This window comes from Puntigrus tetrazona, chromosome 17 (genome assembly GCF_018831695.1).
Source record: "Puntigrus tetrazona isolate hp1 chromosome 17, ASM1883169v1, whole genome shotgun sequence".
Taxonomy (NCBI): Eukaryota; Metazoa; Chordata; class Actinopteri; order Cypriniformes; family Cyprinidae; genus Puntigrus; species Puntigrus tetrazona.
In genome coordinates this window covers 13,247,200-13,269,909 of record NC_056715.1, presented here as the reverse complement: position 1 = coordinate 13,269,909, position 22,710 = coordinate 13,247,200, and the positions used below count along the sequence as shown (strand labels likewise).

At 37.7% G+C, this 22,710-nt stretch overlaps 2 protein-coding genes across 2 annotated transcripts; both read right to left on the bottom strand.

Annotated features, from left to right (window-relative positions):
* Positions 1-551: 551 nt before the first annotated feature.
* On the bottom strand, positions 552-4,591 carry zgc:162964 (uncharacterized protein LOC560569 homolog). The gene is made up of 8 exons (XM_043262326.1): positions 3,945-4,591; positions 3,510-3,651; positions 3,154-3,294; positions 2,887-3,045; positions 2,593-2,755; positions 1,687-1,867; positions 1,090-1,338; positions 552-985 (listed from the first exon to the last, which is right to left on the bottom strand). Exons 1-8 carry the CDS (start codon positions 4,144-4,146, stop codon positions 750-752), a joined length of 1,473 nt encoding a protein of 490 aa, XP_043118261.1. The 5' UTR covers positions 4,147-4,591; the 3' UTR covers positions 552-749.
* Positions 4,592-5,160: 569 nt separating this feature from the next.
* Positions 5,161-22,478, bottom strand: xdh (xanthine dehydrogenase). The gene is made up of 36 exons (XM_043263427.1): positions 22,331-22,478; positions 22,180-22,237; positions 21,317-21,413; positions 21,069-21,177; positions 20,841-20,967; positions 20,674-20,735; positions 19,304-19,381; positions 18,902-18,997; positions 18,654-18,795; positions 18,110-18,202; positions 17,784-17,935; positions 17,496-17,589; positions 16,907-17,016; positions 15,439-15,623; positions 15,153-15,327; positions 14,661-14,750; positions 14,019-14,188; positions 13,704-13,830; positions 12,387-12,509; positions 11,702-11,798; positions 10,426-10,550; positions 10,123-10,256; positions 9,943-10,030; positions 9,482-9,568; positions 9,174-9,365; positions 8,948-9,093; positions 8,493-8,574; positions 8,319-8,414; positions 8,110-8,238; positions 7,616-7,690; positions 7,479-7,531; positions 7,235-7,349; positions 7,030-7,095; positions 6,758-6,946; positions 6,514-6,681; positions 5,161-6,217 (listed from the first exon to the last, which is right to left on the bottom strand). Exons 1-36 carry the CDS (start codon positions 22,409-22,411, stop codon positions 6,167-6,169), a joined length of 4,062 nt encoding a protein of 1,353 aa, XP_043119362.1. The 5' UTR covers positions 22,412-22,478; the 3' UTR covers positions 5,161-6,166.
* Between the last annotated feature and the right edge of the window lie 232 nt (positions 22,479-22,710).

The following is a 22,710-nucleotide window of genomic DNA, read 5'->3' as shown; positions in this document are numbered from 1 at the left end:
TCTATCATTGTAGTGTGCAAAATTGTGTAATCTGTATAGATGCATATATGTTTTGGTGTCGGCAGGACACACGTCTGCTTTAGACAAGAAAATACAAAAAAAATTATTAATATTAACTTTTACCAGAAACCTTTACTTGACTTGACATTTTTTTGTGCAAACACACAGACAACCTTTCAAATAGTAATAATTAAGACATAAAATGGAATAATCGTGTTTACAATAAGATTAGGCCATAATATAAAAAGAAACAATTATTAAATGATCTATTATGCCTTCAACCACCCAAACAAAAACATAAAAAAATCCTATAAACCAAAGAAATACATGCTGAAGCATCATCTGTTTTGGGATTCATATTAAACTTTAAAGTGCTGGAATCAATCATCAATTTAAAAATAAAATAGTCTACACCACTCCTTCATTGATTTAAACATAATAAACTTAAGACGAGAATTGTCTATGATATATATATATATATATATATATATATATATATATATATATATATATATATATATATATATATATATATATATATATATATATATATATATATAAAAGCATAGGATATCCAAGGACTTCATGTGTCCAAAGCAGGATAATGGTATCATGAGAACGCAATGCAAATTCATTTGCATTCAAAACAAACGGCATTTTTCAACAGCTTGAGCACTGGACCTCTGTTAAAAGACTTTCTTAAAATGCTCAAAGGTGGATTGTGAATGCAGAACCTGGTCTGCTGATGGTTATCGGGTGTAATAAACTCTGTAATAGACAACCTTTGGCCTCCAGAGGGAGTACGAATTGTCAAATTTCAAAAGATGAACTCCTTGACCAGGATACTGGTGACTGCCTGCATAAACTTCCTCATGGCTGTCACGACGGGAAACGGGAACAATCTCATGTAGTAGTGGGCAATGTTCTTTCTGTGTCTCATGTAGTACTGGACGATGTTCTGTCTGCTTCTCTCCTTCAACTTGTTCTGTGGATTAAATTAGGAAACGGAATAAAATAAAAAAATAAATATGATGTAACGGATAAATATTTCACAGAACATCTCTTTGTGAAAGAAATGGACCCTCTTACCTTCTGTGGCTGCAGCGCTTGCCGGCATGGTCACGTCCTTCCACTCAAAGTACAGCCCAAAGCCGATATCGTAGTGATCCGTGGCAAATTCCCAAAACAGATGCGAGCCATCCTGATGAGTGGGCACCCGTACCGTCAACACCTCCCCTCGGCCCACTGTGATCACAGAGTCATGGTCGTGCAACACCTTTTCCTTGAACTCTTTAATCTGAGGCCGTGTCCACATAGAGGGAGCAATGATGGGTACTTCTGCATTTAAGAAAGAAAAAAAGGTGTGTTATGCCTGTTACAAATAACTTTTATTTTACAATTATATTTTATATGTGTAATGCAACCAGAAATAAGACACAAATACCTAAAAAAAGACAAATAAATCTGCTACTTTATACCATACCACTATTGTGAAATATTATTACTAATTAAAACTGCATAACTATATGTGCTAGAAAAGCTGGTGATCCTTAAGAAAGCATTCTTATCTTATTCTATTATTTCTTCTTCATATTTTTAATGAGTAAATAAAATGGTACTGTCATTCGAAAATAACATGTAAATCACTTTTGACAAATTTAACAATGGACGGACAGACAGACACACCTCCTGGTTTGCCTTCTACACATAAATGGAAGGCTTTTGAGTCTGTCTGTTGTTCCTGGATCTCTAATGAATTCGATTGGCTGTTGGAATTGCAGGTGGGCACAACTTCATTTGACACAGGAGAAGGAACATCTTCTGACATTTGATTCACATTCGAGTCCTGCTGCTTCTGTAAGGCCATCTGAAGTCAGATAGGAGAAATAAAAAGGGTTTATGGCACATTTCTTATTATTTTAACATGTTTCTTGGGGTTCAGTTAAAATGAAGTATCAATGTACTTTTTTTGTTTACAAAAATATATATTTGCAAAAATGATTTTCAACTCACTATTCTGACCTTCAGTGCTCGTCAGTAAACTTCAGTAATGATTGAAGTCATTTTTCATTGGAAAGTATCTACGCCCCTTCTGAAAAAGTGTTTTAAAAGCGCTTGTATGAAATCCATTTCCTTTTTTTACTTTCAGTTTCCGTCTATTGCCAAAACTTTCTGTGCGAACCCATTAGACCGTGCCTCATTTATGATCTGCAGTGAAATGCTTAGAATAATCATACGATCCTCCTCCGTGCTCCGGGACATGCACCAGTTTCTGATGCTGAGGTCCTTTTGTAGGACGCTTTTAACTGGACGAATGTAAATGTTCTTTAACTTTTCCCTTTGTCCTGTTGTCAGTAGTACGTCAGAAATTGGACAGACATCTGTATAGACGGCGGCAGTGAGAGTGAAGCCACAACTCCCGCATTGAGTAAACTAGTCATTCCTTAAGCTTTTTTTTGTACCCGGGAGGATGTTTTGAGCGACGACACTTGCGATAAGTTTTAAAGGTACAAAGGCCTTTTACTGTATCAAAATATTAAGGACACCTTTAAGAATCGTGATAAGAAGCCTAGTCTGTGGTTGTGCTCGTACCTGCTGTAAGCGGAGGGCCTGGTGCATGTACTGTTGGTAGTGCTGTTCCTGCAGCTGTCTGATGAGTAACTGCTGCTGGTCTGGATCGTCTGGATACTGCTGTTTGGCATACTGTTGAAACTGTACCGCCGTTTGTGCATTCAGCACAGCCATGATCTGTTGTCTGATAGTAACACATAGAGATAAACACTTTTTAAGCTGAATTCTACAAAAAGTTCAAGCTAGGATAAAAGGTACTTATTTCTAAAATGTGTGTGTGTGTATATATATATATCACTGAACATCATCACTTACTTTTGCTGCTCTATCTTTAACCTCTCCATCTCATCTTTTCTTCTCTGTTCCTCTTCTTTTGTCCTCCTCTCTTCTTCCTCTCTGCGCCGCGCTTCTTCTTCCAGTCTCTGCCGCTCCTGCTCTTCTCTCTCCAGCCGGAGACGTTCTTCCTCTTCTTTTCTGAACACCCAAACACACGCAGATTAAAAAGGAACTCCTGCGAGTCTCAACATATTAACAGGCTGCTTTAGAAGAAACTTGAGTCCCTGTAATTAATACAGAACACACCGTCTCTTCTCCTGCTCCTCCTTCTCAATCTTATGCGATGTCACGTATGTTGCAAACAGGCCACAACAGGAGTTCAGAAGCTTCACGAAGTCCTCCATGGCATCTTCTTTAGCCATGCTGCCCAGCCGTAGCCATTCCTTCCTGAGAGATGCAGTGAAACTAAATGAAGATCTACATGCATTTTAGGACTACGCTACATGGCTTTAAAAGATCAAACGATATCTTTACAAAACAGTACAGTGATGGTACAGAAAATACAATATGCTAGTATGTGCAATAACATGCTAATACATAGTCTATTATATGTGCATCAATATTAAGCCAAACTGCGCTTTATACACTTATTCCTCCATTACCTTCTGTCGTTTCCTAGTACATCAAAGAACCCAATTTCTGGACATGCATTTGGATCATAAGGACCGATTGTGATCTGCTTATGTAGTGCAACCAAACGGAGATTTTCTTCATATGTCGGGTTGAACGCCTTCCCATTCATCTCTACGTGAGACAACGACAAAATGTACATTACCCATCGTGGACAGTATCTAGGAGAACCCGAATAATGGTTATCATGAATGGCACTCGAGTTCCTGAATGGGTGGAGTTCTTGCTACAGTGTCTCTCTCCAGATCATCCATTCTTAGACAATGACTCACAGAAAAGGGACTTTAATTTTGTTTCGCTACCAACAAACAGACATAACCGCAGGTGCGACGGGACGAAATAAAGTCGCGAACATTTACCGGGGACAGTGGAAGTCTGGGTTACTTCGTTACCACTCCTTAAGTTACCTTTAAAGAATTTCAGCGCAAGTTTGAAGAGCTCCTCTAAAGCAAACCCCCAGTTTCTCTCCAAACTCCACGACTTCTGAGGCTCTCCGTGGTCCCCGCATGATTTACAGCCTTCCTCGGCGTGGGTTTCGGTGGCAGTGCCGTTCTCGCTGGTTGTCCCTGTCCTGTCGTCGTCTTGTTCTGCTCTGTCAAACTCCATCATGTCAAACTGTCAGCGCGAGCTGCTGCTACGGTTGCTGCTGTCACAGGTGGCCACGTAGCGCACAGAACACCTCTCTTCCGTATTTTCCCCACCGGAAATCCCGGATATTTGGGTTAGTTTCAGCTCATTTAAACAGCATTCGCTTTTTAGTCACGCCTGTTACTGCGCAGGTAAAACCCGACGTGTATTCGGACGCGTCTTGCATTCGGTTTAATGCTAAAAAAGGCCACTTTGACATAAAGAACATTACCTGCGAGCGGAATGCGCAAGCTGACCCGACTCAAGTCGTAATGCAGCTAGTAAACTGAACCACGTTTCTCTTCAAAGCTATTTTGAGATATATGGAAATAATTATCAGATGCTGAGGAAGTGTAATGTTTTTAAGTCTTCTCGTCGCAGAGCTGATATTAATTACTGGGATAAACGTTCCATATTCCCGCGTATTTCACCAAAAACTAAGAACTCTCATTTTTTATGTTAATGTTTAACTGAACTTTTTTTTTTTTTTTGAAGAACAATAAATGCAATAAACAAAAAAAAAAAAAATGCATTTTTACCTAACTCTTTTCTAACTGTTCAGAATAAAGTAAACCAGCCAATTACTAACAGAATAACGATACACCCACTGAACGTGACACAAGTCCATCAAACTTCGTGAAAAACTGGAAGACCCAGATTAACAGAAACAAGGGTTTCCAGTCTGTCGTGTTACAACAAGAGATGGACAAATTGATTTGGCAATTTTGTGTCTGTTTCAAGCTGTTGTTCTGTGGTTTTGCCAAAGCCATCCTCTTTCGTGTAAAATCATGTAAAGTATTTAATCTTCTCCTTTGCTTTTACTGATCGAACTCATTGAATTAGGCTTACAAAGTCATTCTGCCATCGCAGACCTTTGCCACTAAAATGGAGTGATTGAAATTAAACACAAAGAATGTCCAGAATCTCCTAGGATTCTGTAGAACACACGTTTACTCTCAGAGGTAAGAGCTTTTCAAAGTATCAGTCATATGTAAATTAATTTTAAAACTGACTTTTATTTAATACTGTGAGAGGTACTATATATTAGTGACTTATATATCATATTGACATCACATGAGCTGAGTAATACTACTCACTTTATCTCAGTATTATCATCCCTATTATTAGACAGCTTCTGTTACAAAATAAATTAATCATTTCTACAATGAAATAACAAAATTACTTTGTGCACAAATCATTTACCTGTTATATATGACCCTGGACCATAAGATCAATCTTAAGTAGAAAGATATTTTTTTAGCAATAGCCAAAAATACATTGTATGGATCAAAATAGTACATTTTTATTTTATGCCAAAAATCATTAGGATTTTAATTAAAGATCATGTTCAATGAAGATATTTTTCCCTACCGGAAATGTGCATTGCTAACAACTTAATTTGGACAACTTTTAAGGCAATTTTCCCAATAATATATTTAGCTATTTTTTTCACCCTCATATTCCAGATTTTCAAATAGCTGTATCTTAGCCAAAAATTGTCATATCCTAACAAACCATACATCAATGGAAAGCTTGTTCAGCTTTGGACGATGTATAAACCTACATTTTGAAAGATTTACCCTTATGACTGGTTTTGTGATCCTGGGTCAAATATATAAATGTACACTAAGAGCACATAGAGGTCATAAAAGCACAAGTGCTTTTGTTTTCACAGTATAAATCTGCTCACAACAAAATTCTCAGAATTTCCATTTCTTGGGTAGTTAGTGTTCTTCTCTCAATGCCTTTGCTGCTGTGGATTTTAAACTGTATAGGACTTGATTTTACCCATCAAGAATTTAGTGGCTTGTGGGTCAAATGTGTAACGCCTAAATATATATATTTTCTAGGGGCTTTTAGCTAACATTATCCAATAGCCTGTGCTGACCAGCAGAATTTTGCTTGAAGATTACAACACATTGTTTTTTCCTTTGGAATAAGGCATAAGAAAGTAAGCAGTCCATTTTGATTCAATCTGACTTTAGGTTGGCTTTGCTGGGTCTTACACCTGCACTGCCCATGGAATAAAGGTGCCAGGATCCGCAGGAGGACACTAAAATAAAGCAAAAATATAATTGTCAACAAACTTCAGTGGGCCCGTTAAAAGCAGCTGATATGATATCAAACAATAAATCACATCAAGCAGCTCCATGAACGCCATAGTTGTATGTAGGCTGCTGTTGAAAAATCTCTATAGCTCACCAAGGCTCCATTTATTTGATTAGAAACCGTGAAAAATTCTAAAGTTAAATATTCTTACGATTTAAAGCATTTTTTGTGTAATTATGCATTATATGGAGCCAACCATATACAATTACCGACAGTAAACAAGTGAAAGTTACTACATACCAGTTTAGTAAACTTGTCTTCACAGGCATTTCGTATCCGTTCAGGCGTTGCAGGGCTGTCCAGTCTAAATGGTCCCATCAGACCGGACTCAGCCCTGGCAGCTGTGATGGCATCTTTAATGGCGTAAAACACCGAGGCTGCCAGAAAGAGAGGGGGCTCACCCACAGCCTGAGTAAAAAATACGAGAGTCAACAGACTTGAACCATGATCTGACGATGGAGTCAGTTGTTGTGGTTCATCTAACCTTCGAGGAGAAGATGGCCTTCTCGTTAGGAGCATCCCTGAGCAGCGAGACCTTTAATTCAATGGGAATATCCCCAAAAGCGGGAATCTTATACATCCCAGGTCCGCGAGTATACAAGTAACCATCAGGAGAGTAGCGTAGTTCCTCCAGCGTGAACAGACCTAAACCTTGCATGAAGCCACCCTCCACCTGCATACACAGCCACAAATCAGATTATAATTATGATGAACCGACAACGATGTGATCTGTTTTATTACATTTAGATGAAATACCTGTCCAATGTCCAATGCTGGATTTAAACTCTTGCCCACATCCATGACTATGGATGTATGAAGATTCTGACAGGAGAGATAAGCGATACGTGTTATGAAAACACTCTATTTGATAATTACACTCAGAAGTATCAAAAGTTTGGTCAGTAGGTTTAGTAAAACTTGTATTTCCACATAACAAATACACATTTAGCCCTGGCATTACCTTATGACTACCAGTTAGACAGTCTATCTCCACCTCTGAGACGGCCACGCCGTAACTGAAGTAGTTAAACGGCCTTCCTGAATTTGTTTCAAAATCATAGCCAAGATCTGGAGTCCTATAAAACATAGTTTTATGGACGATAACAAAATTAGAAATGTGTAATTTACCACATTCATTGAAATTTGTTACAATTATATTCAATTATAGCTGGGGAAACCACTTTAAAATGTACTTGTAAACGTACTTGTAAAATCCATTGGCAGATAAATTAACTCTGTCGAAATAGGCTGCTTTCACCTGTAAATGTGATTAAAGCGTCATATGTAAAATGCGGTAAAATATAATGCGGTGAATAATTACATACGAAAACTAAATACTGACCCAATCCTCCCAGCAGCCTTTGGGGTTTTTGTCTTTGTAAGGCTGAAGCCTCTGTAGTAATGTCTGGCAAGCATTCTGTGGAAAAAATTTGTTGTACATAATTGTTGGACAAATATTGATTCGAATTAATGTGGATTAGTTTTATGGCTGACGTTTGACGGGGTAAATAAATATGTTTGTAATGTTTTTGAAAGAAGTCTCTTACGATGAATTATTTGGTCAAAAAGTAGAGTTAAAAATGTTAAAAATTATTACAATTTAAAATAACTATTAAACTTATTAGTGCGATCCTTCAGAAATAATTTGGATATGCTGATTTGTTGATTTTATATGATTTTTGTTGAAATTATTATAAATATTGACAAATGTTGTGCACTTTCCAATAATTTTTTTTTTCTTTACTGTCGCTTTTAATCAATTAAAAAACTGTCCCAAAACTTTTGAATGATAGTTTACATGAAAAGCATCATAAATATCTGCCGCGCGAGGCTTACAAAGGTGGCCATGCCGTTGAGATCCGATGAGGCAGAGGCGGCCGTAGGGCTGGTGTTGGGAACTGTGTTAGTGCTGGTCTCTGTGATGTGAATCTTAGAGCAGGGGATTCCAAGAGTTTTACTGGCCACCTGCACAACACAAAAATTCAAATGAACAGTTGCGTCAAATTATTTAATACAGTACTTTTGTTGTGCTTTGTTTGCATTACCTGGACCATTTTAGTGTGCAGGCCTTGGCCCATCTCTGTTCCACCATGAGTTAGTAAAACCGAACCATCTGAGTACACCAGTACCAAAGCTCCTGCCTGGAACAAAAACATCCATCTAACACATAATCAACTGTTTTTAATAATTATTCAGAGCCTGAGAGGAAAAGGGCTGACCTGGTTGAGGAAGACAGCGGTAAAGCTGATTCCAAACTTTGTGGGAACGATGGATAATCCTCTTTTGGTCCAACGATGCTGCCTGGAATTAAAGTATTACAGCAATTCTTACCCAACATGCTATGCAGTACCTAAACTTGGAACATTTTCATAGTAATATACAAATAAAATCACTAAAGTGCTGGCTTTGCTGTTTGAATTTATGCTGCCTATTGTTATTTTATATATTTATTTATATGTATACAATATTGTAGTAACATATTATTTAAATTTCAGATTAAGTTTTAGTAAGTGTCATTTTTATATATTTATTCATATTTTTATTTCAGCTTTGGTTTTAGGGATTTTGGTACTTTAACCTGAATTTATGTTCTTCTGTTAATTGTCAATGCAACATTCCTGCTATATCGCTTCTGGTTGTGTCGATGTGCTCAGCATTTCTGATTATTTCTAACCTGTTGTATTGTTCCGCTGCCTCCTTGCGCTTGTTGAAGTCTGAGAGCTGCATGCACTCCTCCCAACAGCGATCGATGGTGAACTGCTCCAGACGTTGATTGAAAGGCGTGAAATCCCCCTCTTTGTACAGGTTCATCCTCCTCACCTGGAAGTGGTAGAGAATTCTGTTTACGTGTTACATTTGTGTACTACGAACTGCGAGAAGGAAAAAGTTGCAGTATGGACCTCTTCAGCAGGCAGACCACAGCTCAAAGCCACATCACTCATCCAGCTCTCTGCGATCATCATGCCCTGCGGCCCCCCGAAGCCTCTGAACGCTGAGTTAGACGGCAGGTTGGTTTTACACATGTAGCCAGTGCCACGGATGTTAGGAACGTTGTAGGAGTTATCCATGTGGAACAGTGCCCTCTCCAGGATCTGCGCATTGACAGACAGGACACACATTTAGGCTTGGAACGTAATAGAATATCTTGTAATGTGTCTCAGTGACCACAAGGGGGATAGATATTCAAAACTTTGAGACGCCTACTCACTGACAACGACAGGTCTAGTGAATTGCCTGCGTTGCTGTAGAGCGTCACTTCAAGTGCCGTCACTCTTCCATTGTTCATGTACCCAACCTAGAAATTACAGAGCAATAGTGTATGAAAAGAACGAGGATAATAGTGTGTGGTATTATGTCTTCGTAGGGATTTTTAAATGACCTAAAATAGCCGGGTTTTGCTTTGTTTTCTTAATGTTTTTATACTTGCTGAAGGTAAGGATTAAAAAGTAGTTTGACCAATAGTGTACATTCATTAATCGACCAATCGTGGTGTGCAAGAAGCTTAACATGTATGTGTACATATAATGCATGAGGACTGTAAAGAGCATGTTAATAGAAAAACACAACCATGGACATATTAGCCAATTTTAGAAAGCCCAGCCAAGACTGAGAAGACTTGTCATCAACCTAAAGGACAATGTAATGGAAATAAATTGCACAATTTTTCACCTTGTAATGTCCGAAAAATGGATGCCGACCGCCTGTGACTAGCATGTCCTCATCGCGATCTAGCATGCAGCGAACTGGCCGCTTGACCCTAGAAGAAAAAGTCCAAACTATACGTTTACCCTTCACATTGCTACTGACTTTATGTAAATAGGCACATTAACGTGTTTTAAATATTCATACGTATGTGCAGCAACAGCAACCACAGTGGACAGAATGGTGCTCCGACTCTCTTTCCCTCCAAATCCTCCTCCCATTCGCTTTACACGGCATACCACCCGGTTGGCAGGAACTCCCAGAGCTTTAGCCACTAGAGCCTGTGGTAAAAACGGCACATTATTTGCATTAGCACAGTACAATCAACTATACATCACATCATTAACAATCTTATCTTATTTTTTTGCTTCTAATGAAGTAACCATTTCAAATGAGAGGAACCATAGCATCTGTTGTCTGACAGAGGGTTTTTCTATCTGATTTGTTTACTTGAGTCTTGGAGGCTGACTGAGTGGACACAAACAGCTCCATTTCTCCATCCTCTCCACTAGGCACAGCCAGAGTGCAGTTAGTCTCCAGATAAAACTGCTCCTGCCCTCCAATGTGCATCTCACCTGCAGAATCGCACATTTAGCGTCAGCTTGTGAAATGAGAGGAACAGGTCTGAACAAGAATTATTTAAGGATATAAATGGTGAGGAAAAAAACTGCAGATCTACCACAGAATTTGTGCAAATCACAGACTCTTTTTTCATGAAAACATGGTTTTAAGGGGTTACTCCACACCAAAATGTTTATTTTGTTGACGCAAGGATAGGTTTTCTACATTCATTTATGCTTTTTACTTACGGTGACAAATTGCTGAATAAAGTTGTTGTTTTTGTATTATTTCCATGCAAAAAGTATTCTCATTACTTCATAACTGTCACTGAGTACTGACTTCATTCTGAACTCCATTTCCCATACACCCCGTACATGAGACTAATCACCTGCATAGGTGTAACCCATTAACTCCCCTACTTAAACTGCCTGCTCACTACAGGGAGTGTGAAGTCTTGTTTTAGCTTCCCTGTTAGGTATTGTGTTTACAGAACATGATCTTGGACTGTTTATCTCCTCTTGATTCTCTGCCGTCTGCCCTTGTGATCTTGTTACCTGAAACTCCTACTGTTTGCTGCCTGCCCCGACTTCTGCTCGGTATTGTTTCTTCCTCTGGATGGTCTCTGATATGCCTGTCCTTGTTCTCTGACCACTGCTTGATTGAGTCTGCTCATATCATTAAAAGGCTGCACACGGATTCCTCTGCCTCTGATCCTTCATTACAATAATGTGACAATTAAGCCACTGACGACAGATAAAGTATTCTGATAATGTCTTTCATACTTTTCTGGACCTGGACAGTGTCATTTACTTGGCAGCCACCAGCCTCCTGGTTTTCATCTAAAATATCTTGTGTTTGGAGGACGAACAAAGCTTTTTTTTTTATGACCACATTTTTATTCTGGGGTTCCTCATAGCTGATCTTCACAGCTTTGGCTGCTCTCTGAGCATGGGCCTGTGTGTCTGCCACAATGCCCCACTATATGTCCAACACATGTGACCTAGCATGAAAGATCAGTGTTAGGACTCTACAATTTTTTTTATTTTGGGGTGGAGTAACCCTACAATAAACAAATAATTTAAATCTTTATTAGATAACTTTCATTCTTCACAAAGAGGCTCAAATCAGTTCCACCATCATTTTAGATAAAAAAAAAAGGTTATACCATGCAGGATGTGATCAGAGTCTTTGAATCCCTGTGCAACATCTCCTCTCTCTATACTTCTCACCGGCTCAAAGAAGGACTTGTTGGCGATAGCATCCTGTTTGAAAGAGTGAACTTAAACATTTTAGCAAACCAGTCAAGCTTATCTCTGTGTGTTTTGTACAAGCTGTTTGCCTGAAAACCTTGAAAAAGCCTGTTATGTAATGATGAGCAGGAGCTGAAAGGTCAGAGCACAGCACCAAATGTTTTGTGATAATATTGTAGATCCGTGGTTTTGAAACCAAAAAGTGGTTGTAGGTCATATTTTTAGTCCTAAGCAGATTACATTTCACTTCACGTTTCTGTTTTTTCAAAGGCTTTTTGTATAGAATTTTCAATACACAACTCTGGGATCTGTAAAATCCTTTGACATCTTGTGTCATGTTTTCTTTTCGAACATGTTGTTCGTATTGGTGCTCATTTGCCATATGCTCTTCTGTCAATCTCATTGTGTCTGGTTTGAGCATGTGCCTATTTGTCTCCTGTCTGATCAGATGCACCCACTTTTATGCTGATAAAGACCTTTTTGTGGACTTGCTTGCTCTGTTGAATTTGGGTTGTGTCCACCACACATGACAAAAGCATTGTTCCATAGCCAGATGATTGTATTTTCTGTGGTGAGTGTGAACGTGAAGTAAATACAGACCTGAATGGTGACGATCACAGGCTGCAGTTCCTCATAGCTGATCTTCACAGCTTTGGCTGCTCTCTGAGCATGGGCCTGTGTGTCTGCCACAATGGCCCCCACTATATGTCCAACACATGTGACCTAGCATGAAAGATCAGTGTTAGGACTCTACATGAGTATACAAAAGCTACACATTATATGCAGAGACACATCACAGATTCCAATCATAATGCTACTGAAAAGCTTGGGGTTGGTCTTTTTTTTTAATGATTTTTCTATATTTTGTAAAAGAAAAAGGTATTACAATTCTATTTTAGTATTTGAAAATATATGTAATAATTTATTTCTATAATGAAAAGCTACATTTGATTAATTTTTGATGATGCAAGAAACATTTACTACTTTCACGTACTATCAATGCTAAAAACAGCTGTACTGTTTGCGGAAACTGAGATACATCACTTTTTCATGATTCCTAAATATAGATAAACAATTAGTTGTTTAAAAAGAGTTTAAAAGAACTAAATCTTTTGTAATAAAAATAAGTGTTTTACTCTAAGTCGTTTATTTTAAAAAATAAAGTCTGTACTGTCACTTTTGGTTAATTTACTGCATCCCTGCTGAATAAAATAATTAATTTCTAAATGCAAAAAATCTTCTGATCCCAAACTTCTGAACAGCAGTTTATAGCACTGACATATATCAAAGATATATAAAAGATTCAAATACATTTAAATAAATGTATTTCTTCATTAAGTGTGACCTAATTTCTAATTAATTACACTTAATATCTTGCAATGTGCCATACAACAAAGTGATTTAATTTACAATTTAATTTTTAATTAAAATGTTTTACTTTTTTTCACTCTGAGATGGATACAGAATTTTCTAAGAAACACCAATTGCTTTGTTGTAAATGTGTGAAATTTTTGGGGTAGATTAAGATTATTTTTAACTATGCCACATCCAAGATGCTCAACCATGAAAGGGCATGTCAAAGTGTAACTGCATCAATAAATGATTATGCCGTAGAAAAACGCCTGATCACAGAATAGCCTACTCTGCAATCAAGTGAGATGCATGTGAGATACATTTTGCACGGGAATCCGTTAAGATTTGTCAAAAATGCACAACGTCATTTACTACGACTTCAAAAAGATACTCTCTGTTTTGTGAAAGAAGTGTAAAAGCCATTACGTTATGGTTTCCTTATGCCTGCATCATAACTAACAACGGACTTCTATATAAAAGCGAAATCAATTTAAAAGCTCTCTGCGTAACAACGTCTTGACATCAGAAATACTGTACAGAAAATTCAGTGAAATATAGAAAAACCTTATCATCTGCAAAAACGGTTTCATCATAAACGACAGGTCCTGTCATGTTACTTCCTGGGATGTCTTTAGCAGAGACAAACGCAACCACTCCAGGAACTGCCGTCGCATCGGAGGTGTCAATGGATCTATAAAGAGAAACACGTACACACAATGAACACACATAATCATTGTCTCAGATCACTGAACCTTTTTATGACACGTCATAAAAACAACAAACATAGGTTGGCTTTAAGAACATCAGTGTGCATGTGACAAGTCATATACTTGGCTTTAACTCAACACTAAAACATGACGCGTGTTATTTTCAACTAACTTTATGAGTGCGTGAGCTTTAGTACTGGTGACCAAAGCCAAATGGAGCTCATTTTCATAACAGGGGATGTCGTCACAGTAGACCGCTTCTCCTGTGGCCTGCTTAAGTGCAGAGAGATGCATGATCGGTTGCCCCACCACATCAGCACTATTATGACCAGGGGGAACTGCCTGCAAACAAAGAAATAAGGGTCTATCATTAGATTGGCATGGTGGCATACGTGACAATGTTAACGTTTTTGGTCTTGATGGATAGATCTGCTATGATGCTGAGGCAGAGCATATACAGAGACTTGCTACTGCCAATACATCCACAACATGCTGCTGTGAGCATGTAAGAAAAACTGCTGCTGTAAATATAAATATATGACACAACCCCCACACAGCATACGGGTATGGGTCCATTGCAGATCTGTACAGGTGGAGCTGGGGAGTGTGAAGGGTTTCTAAAGTGGACTCCAACAGCTACAGCAAGCACTAGCCAAGTATTTAAATGTTAAACAGCAAGCTCATTGGCTGAAAAAGGACCATGTAATGATGTAATGATGATTGAGTTACACCCATCGGACTGTGCCATCTAGAGTTTCATAAAACTTTCCACATAACGCACAGATAAAGCTGCTAAATGCCGATGTATATGTACCTGGTAGAGCTGTACACTGGAAGGTGAGTCCAGCTGGAAGAGCTCAGTAGCAGTGGCATATTCAGGTTGAACGTCTTCCACAGTCACACCCTGTTGAATTTACACAGTTTACAATTAACCCTGAAACAGTCATGTGACCGAGAACATATGTCACCCTGGACCACAAAATAAGGATTTTTTTTTTACTTAAAAAAATTAACCAATGCAATATATTTTTGCCTATTGCTACAATATACCCATGGTACTTAAGTTTTGTGGTCCAGGGTCATATACACTCTTGGACTGTTAGAAAGTAGTAAACAGTAGAATAAGTGTCCAAAAATAACTTTTGAGCACATTTGCAAATTGCAAAAAAGCTATATACATTTCTTACTAACCATTAAAATGTATTTTTTAATTTAAATAACTTAAATTACTGCCACATATTTTGGAGCTAAGTAGAATTTTTCAGACATTTGATTGTCTAAGCATGCAAAACACAATATCAAAAACCTCCTTTCGCAGGTCCAGAGCCAGTTTGTGTTGGACAGTGAGGAAGAACTTGTAGAAGAGGCTGACAGTCAGTGTGCGTCTGTATGTCACCATCCCACCAGGAGCTGTAGGTGACAGACTCATCTCCTCAGCCAATGATGCGCAGGCGTCCTCTAGGAGCTCCTCGTTCCATTGCCTGCAATTAAATAAAGATTGCGTGAAACTGATGCATCGGTTGCTGAATGAGGCTGAACGTCAGAAAAGAATCAGAAATGTGCTGGAAAACCTGCCAGACACCGTCATCTACCTGTTGAGTAACCTGTTGCATGTGGCCGTGGCAAGGACAGTGACAGGGGCCATTCCTCCATAGCTTATCTGGATACTCTGCACTACACTGGATTGCTCCTTGAAGAATACGTTCATCCCACACGTGACAATGGCAATGTCATCCTCTTTGCGAGGAGACTGTTTGAAAGCTGAGAAGTACTGGCCCTAAAACAGAAATTCACAGAGTTCACTCCAAATTTAATCTATTTCATGTGAAAAATTAATGTGACACAACACTGTTTGAAGGTTTTGGTCGTTTTAGATGTTTTAGAAAATGAGTCTATGAGCAGCCTAATATTCGCACGATTGCAAATGTGATACTAATTTTATGCAATTCATAACAGAAAGTTAATATTCTGTGAATTGATAAAAAAACTGTGCTGTCTGATTTGCTCCATATAACGCAAATAAAAACAAAATATATAACAGCTGGTTTATATACATTAAGCAAAGATCGGGATTGACATCATTAGAAAAGAAGCCTATTTGAGACATGTGGTGATAAGATTTGAGTTTGAACTTTTCCCTTTCCTCATCACATATCTGACACTGTTTGAAATAAGCAGGCTATTAATAGCATCTAATTATTACTAAGACTTGTTGCAAAGAAAATGCAACTTTTTTCCTAACATGGAGTAAAGAGAAAATATGGCTATTTGCCCTTAATGCAAATAACTACTGGCTTCAAAATAAAGCCAAATCAGAACAGTTGTGCTTCTGTGAGCAACATGTGCTCCGTCAATGAAGCCGCGTTGTGTGATTGATTTGTGTGAGTTGTGTGAATGATTCAATTACATGAATAAAACCACTTGCTTTATTCTTGAGTGAATCAGTCCTTTTTAACGAATCGAATGATTACATGATTCTTTCATTAAGACATTGATTTGACACCACCTACTAGCAGATTTAGTTTTGTATTTCAAATCATACTTTCCTTTCCTTTAAATTACTTTTTCTTCAAAATGTTCAAAATGTTTTATTGGAAGCATTAATCCCATAGCATTATTTAGGGATTGCTTTAAATGTATTAATGCAACCCATTTTTATTTAAAATACATTTTAAAAGTAAGCCCTGACAATACTGTGGTTCACCCTAAAATGCAAATTCTGTCATAATTACTCATGTTGTCTCAAACCCATCTGACTTTGCAACAAGTTTTAACATGTAGAAGACTCTCAAATGGTAAACGCGTTCAAAATAAATAAATCAAATTCCATTTTTTTCTTTGCACTTAGCCAGGTATCATATAGCTCCAGGCAACTTGGAATATAACATACATGTCTTGTGAGCCACTTTTTTGCTAATACGATAGTCTTAGACATCAACGGACTGGATGTCTATTCCAAAGTAAGCAAGCCTGATGAGTTAGAATGACGCATAGTAAGCGCATTATGACAAAATAGCACTTTCAGAGTATTTCTAATCACAGAATGTTTTGAATGCAGACCTTTCTCGTGTACGGAATCTCAATGGACAACAGAATCTCTTCTGGCTTCAGAATGGTCTTTCTGTATCCAGGAAAGAACGTGCCATCCATTTCGAGAACACGCTTTTCCCCTTTAAGCATCAGACAGAGATTTTTTAATATGGTTTCTAAAACATACATTGAAAAAGTTTCAATGTATTAATCAATTGTTCTCTGCTAGAATAAAATCTGCAGAACGGAGAACATGGACACAGAATCAATAAAAAAAATATAGGGTCAACACCCTAGAGTATATGTTTCTAGACTGATACACTGTACTGCGAAAGTCCTGTTTACCACAGCTTTCAGTATCCTTAACCCCTGTACCATGTGAACAACGGGAAACTATACAATTATTTAGAAGTATCTCTAATTTAGATTTCTAGCTATTACATTAAATATTACACAATATTTAGACTTCAGCAGGACTATATAAATGACTGTACACTAATGGAATAGGATATCACTGGAGATTGCTTCTGTTTTCTCTACATTAACTGCCTCTGTATTCTGTATCAGATCACGAAATGCTTCAACCTTTGATCCTTAAACAGGAAAAAAAACATTGTACCTTTGGACATCACTGTTAGCTTGCAGCCAGCTGCCATAAACACAGGGTTGAGGTCTGAAATGGGACTAGCTGTCATAATATTCCCACCAACAGCCTGGAAGCATAGATACGATATTCATGTAAAGCAACTCATGTGACTTTTAATCATCGCTTTTATGTTTTATTATTGAGGTTACGCACTTCATTAAATCAAACAGCCATTAGTTTAACATTTGACAGTAATTTTCAAGTCCATTAACTTACATAAAACACTTTATATCACTTTGTGTCTTCAGGGACATGACATACCGCAACATTTCGGATCTGCTGTCCTGCAAACCAACGCAGCTGCTCAAGAACGGCCTTAAAGACCTCCGTCTGATGAGCAGGCAGCTTCTTTACCGCTGAACGCAACGCGTCGCCCAGCATAGTCAACGTCACTGATGCACCAACCTCAATACCTGCGGGCCAAAGCCAAGCCAAGATTAACTGACAACTGTAACTTGACCAAAGCCATACAAGATAAATGAATAAACACACAGTTCTAACTCTATAATATTTAGATATATTGACAAATAATATTTGCATTAAACCAACACACACTGACAGCATCCCTTTAGGTGTATGACTCTCACCGTCCTGTGTGTGTTGGATGATGTTCAGTTCAGGAATGTAAGACGGTGCCAGAATCACAGGGTAAAGAAGGTTTTTGAACTTCATCTCAATACCTAGAGGAGAGACACAAAACAATTAAAATGAGCTTTGAGTCCTGCGATATGCTCTTCAAGTTTTGCACAAAGAAAAATCAACATGTTTTTTTCACTCATGATATGTAAACATACCCATGGAATTTAACGGAAGCATATATCAAACCAAACAATGATATACAGGCCAAAAATACGATTGATGATGATTTATTGACTCAAGACTTGCCAATCTCTAATAAAGATCCCTTTTTATCATTGGCCTAAATGTAAAAAAAAATCTGAATATCCATATGTTCCTACTATATTGTAGGGAAAAATGTATTTGAAATGAGCAATATGTCTGAATTCAAAGTGTCCCCTGGACAATAGTGTGACCATGACAGTACACTACATACTATAAAGAACACTCAGAGAGTATGAAATCACAAACAAGCAGAATGATCTGAACATTTGTAATGTATGTGGGACTCACCAACTTCTGTGTTCCCAACCACTAGTTTAGCATTTGGATAAGTCGCCTTCAGCTCCAAGAGTTCTTCAAGAGAGCAGGGTTGTATCCAAAGCACTCGTTCTCCAACAAACCTCAGCTCTCTCTGGGGCTGTTTACTTAAACTCTGCACATCACAAATGTAAGTTAAAGTGGTTATTTACTGCAGCAATCAGTCTCCTCATTTTACTTTGATGGTCAATCAATTCAGATTAAATTTATTTTATACGCACCATGAGCTCAGGCGGGAAAATAATCTCTTGTGTCGGGTCCAGTGGCATAAACTCTGATTGGTCATATAATTTCTGAGCTGGAAGCATTGAATTTTCCTGAAAATAGAGAAAGAAATATTGGAATTCTTTGCCTTTAGATATCATTCAGTACTGGACATACTGTGACCGTAAAACATAGATCTTGAAGCCACTACTGCTTGTTTCATGGCTGTAGATTTGACCTCACATGCTTATGAGTGTAAATTCAAACATGTGACTGCTTTCTTCTGAGAACGCAATGGCTGCCATGTCATTGATTTCCTATCAAAGTATGCTACAGGTTTATCATGAATGGCAAGGCTTTAGGACAAAAACGTGTTTGTAGAAAATAGAGCATGGTGTCTAGATGTCTGTTTTACTCACAATGACATGGTCTTGCATATGTCCATTAGTCATGCAGCAGCCATTACTTTGTCCTTTTCCACCACAGCATCCCCCATCCTGAAAGTAAAAGACAATAAACAAAAATATATTCATTCTTGCTTAGTAAATCTGATTGAATCCAGACAATTAAGTGCTAGTTCACAGTACAGGTCATAATACAATGCTGAGAAGGTAAACAAAGATATTTGGTTGCAACAGCATTGTTAGTTGCAGTTTCAACAAAGAATGAAAAAAAAAATTCTCGCATTAATTCACGTAGGAAATGTAAACGAGTAATTTCAAGATTTTTCCATTTATACCATCTGCACTGTGTATTCCTACCCAAAATGCATTCCTAAAATCAGTGGGAAATGATAGCTGATGATCTCGTACGAGCACCTAACCCTGATCATAAGCCTAAAACAAATATTTCCTGAAAAAATATCCCTGAAATCTGTTTGGTTGATTGGAATGTTGTTCCATTGACATATTTTACTTAGTAAGATGCCGCTTGCCTTTAGCTTGTGTTCCTGCAGTGTTTATCTCACAGAATCCCAGTTTTCTTGTTTCAAAATTAGTTTATATTGTGTTCAGGGTTGAATGTGGCCAAATGGTTCCCTATGCCTGGCAGTCAGACCGGTTCAGTGCCCGTGAGCTCAACAAACTCGGGGCAGGTATCAACATTCCTCAACTTGCCTGTCTTAGATGTTCTTTTGCATTGTCTGCTGTTTTGATAAATTTGGTTCACTGTTCAAAGACTGTGCCAATTACCTCTATCTTATATCTTATATTAACTTTACATATAAAGCTGCAGTCCATAACCTTCGGTGCTCCGGAGCTTCTTTCTGATGATGTGTATGACATCAAGAAGGACTTTCTAGACAAGTAAAAATTGTCTTGTTTTCAGAAGTCGAAATTAAGTAACTTTTTGCCTAGAACAAGCAAAATAATCTTATTTCAAACATAAAACAAGATTACCCCATTGGCAGATTTGTTTAGCTTGTTTAAACATTTAATTTGTAATTGACTGCTCTTAAAAAAAGAGAAATAGTTTTTACATGTCTAAAAACTTTTTTAGATGTTTTGGCTGGAAAGACGACAAAAAAAATCTAAGATAGGAAAGCAATTTTTTGCAGTGTAGTCTGAATTATGAACACTTATTATATGTGTACCGTAGTGATTTATGGAGTACACGATTATTATATAAAAACAAATAAATTATAAATTGCAGGGGTTTTTAATCTATCTGTCTATCTATTCTAAAAAAATATCTATTATTAAAAGAAAATATACAGGTGTAGACTTCCAGGAATTCCTTTTATATGAAATATAATTATTATTATTTAATCAGCATCACTCTGTTTTTTTACCTTTGTGAATGTTCTGTAGCCTTCTAGAATTGGTCTGTAGCCAGTACAGCGACATAAATTGCCTGCGTACAAACCATTTAAAAACAAAAATATTTATTCAGAAAAGTTATACGTTACCTTAATTGATCAAATTTGACAAGATGCAGAAGTTACGGCTCTTTCTGTACCTTGAAAGGCCTCTTGAATGTCATGCATGCTGGGTTGAGGGTTGTTTCTCAAGAGAGCGTACATAGACATCACGATTCCTGGAGTGCAGAACCCACACTGTGACCCATGAGCCTTTGCAATTCGCTCCTGGATAAATGTTACAGTAAATGTTACTTTAATGTTACAGTGTGACACATGCTTTTCTCAAAATGATCTGCAATTCTGAGAGAATAAGATAAAACTGTGACCTGTACAGGATGGAGTTTGCTCGCCACGCTGCCGATGCCCTCCACGGTTGTTACTGCACAGTGATGCAAAGAGCATAGAGGAGCCAGACAGGCATTAACAGCGTAGTGACTTACAGCGTACCGTCAAGGACATAACTATGTAACTCTGGCATATGTTTTAGAATCCTTAAATATTGATAAAGGAATTATTAACAGCTACCGTGAACCTGTTTTTAAGGACAGCAATGCACTTTTAAGATGAAAGATACATAATCCGGTTTTGATGTGGATGATTTCTGGACACCATTACGGTGCAGGCTCCACAACCTCCTTCGGCACATCCCAGTTTGGTTCCCGTCAGACCCACTGCAAGCAGTGACGATAAGGAAAACAGCTCGAAGACAATGACACTGAAAAAGTACGTCGACCCGAATGACAAACTGCAAAGTAATACCTAGATGACATTCCCTGTGACTGAACATTACAAGTTTGGATCAACAAAATATCATCGCATAGCAGTTATGTAAATAATTAATGTACTAACATTGAGGACAAAAATAAAGATTAACTAATTATAAATGCATACTGTAAGTGCAAATGAGTTATTTCTGTCCAATCTGACCCTTTAAAATAACCTTTGTTGTTGTGGCACTCTTGACCCATAAAATTATATTTGTTGGTTCATGGTTCATTTTCTGTAATACAAGTCAAATGTTTGACTTATAAAACCAGTTACATGAACATGACTTTTTTTGGTTTACAGAAAGGCAAAAAGAAAAAAAATCAACTAAGTTATAAATCAATTATTACATTTTTTTTTCTCAAAGTTACAACTATTTTCCTTGTGTCCTGATCACATGGAATCAAATCAGTGATTTTCCTGAGCAAAAACGGCCTACATTACTAATCGATCTACTGTAATAACAAATATACTAATATGTCATATTAAGAAATGAAAAAGCTCATGAAGTGAGCAGCAAACAATTCAGTTTAACCCAAGATATAACTCCAGGAGACATGAATACCAGTGTCTCATGAATGCTGTGGTTATGGTCTAAAATTTCCAAAACTTCCAAAAGCATTTATTTCCAATACAGAAGCCGTTCAGAGGGCCGGAAGATCAGAAGGATACAGTTTCTCCTTAGATAAGTCAAGAGGGTCTTCTCAGGCTCTGCATTCTTCTCAGTGATCTGCACGGAGTTAATAATGGGACGCATTTTGACTATAGGCTACCGGCAATGAAACTCACATCAAACAATGTAATTATTCAATCATCCAATTACCTTTTTTCCATTAACGAAGAAAACAAGGTCATCCCCGGTAGACTGAAGTTTGTTTTTGATCTCTTCCACTGTGATCGACATTTTCTTTTTTATTCCCACTGTTCCTGAGAGCAGATCGATCAGGGAGACGAGCGTCGCAGTGACTGAGTGGAGGAACTCTGAGCGCTGCGTCACGTGACGACTTTCTTATCAGCTAGCGCTTGCTGCAGTTTGGAGAATAACTTGCAGGAGGGGAAGGAGCCTGTGCAAAAAATAAATAAATGATTACGTATCTTTTATTTTTGTAAAAAAGCGTAAACTCGAGTACAAAATCCAAAACTCTGACAACTGAAGTGGATAGGTTCGCATGACGTAATCTTTATATAAAGTTGGCATTTAAT

Excerpts from the sequence above, each read along its gene's own strand:
- xdh (XM_043263427.1), bottom strand. The coding sequence starts at position 22,411 with ATGTCGATCACAGTGGAAGAGATCAAAAACAAACTTCAGTCTACCGGG. Across the intron at positions 15,328-15,438 it reads TGCAACAGGTTACTCAACAG|GCAATGGAACGAGGAGCTCC; the intron begins GTAGATGACGGT and ends ATTTAATTGCAG. Across the intron at positions 14,189-14,660 it reads CCAGTGTACAGCTCTACCAG|GCAGTTCCCCCTGGTCATAA; the intron begins GTACATATACAT and ends CTTTGTTTGCAG.
- zgc:162964 (XM_043262326.1), bottom strand. The coding sequence starts at position 4,146 with ATGATGGAGTTTGACAGAGCAGAACAAGACGACGACAGGACAGGGACA. Across the intron at positions 3,046-3,153 it reads GAGGAGCAGGAGAAGAGACG|AAAAGAAGAGGAAGAACGTC; the intron begins GTGTGTTCTGTA and ends TTGGGTGTTCAG. Across the intron at positions 986-1,089 it reads AAGCGCTGCAGCCACAGAAG|AACAAGTTGAAGGAGAGAAG; the intron begins GTAAGAGGGTCC and ends TTTAATCCACAG.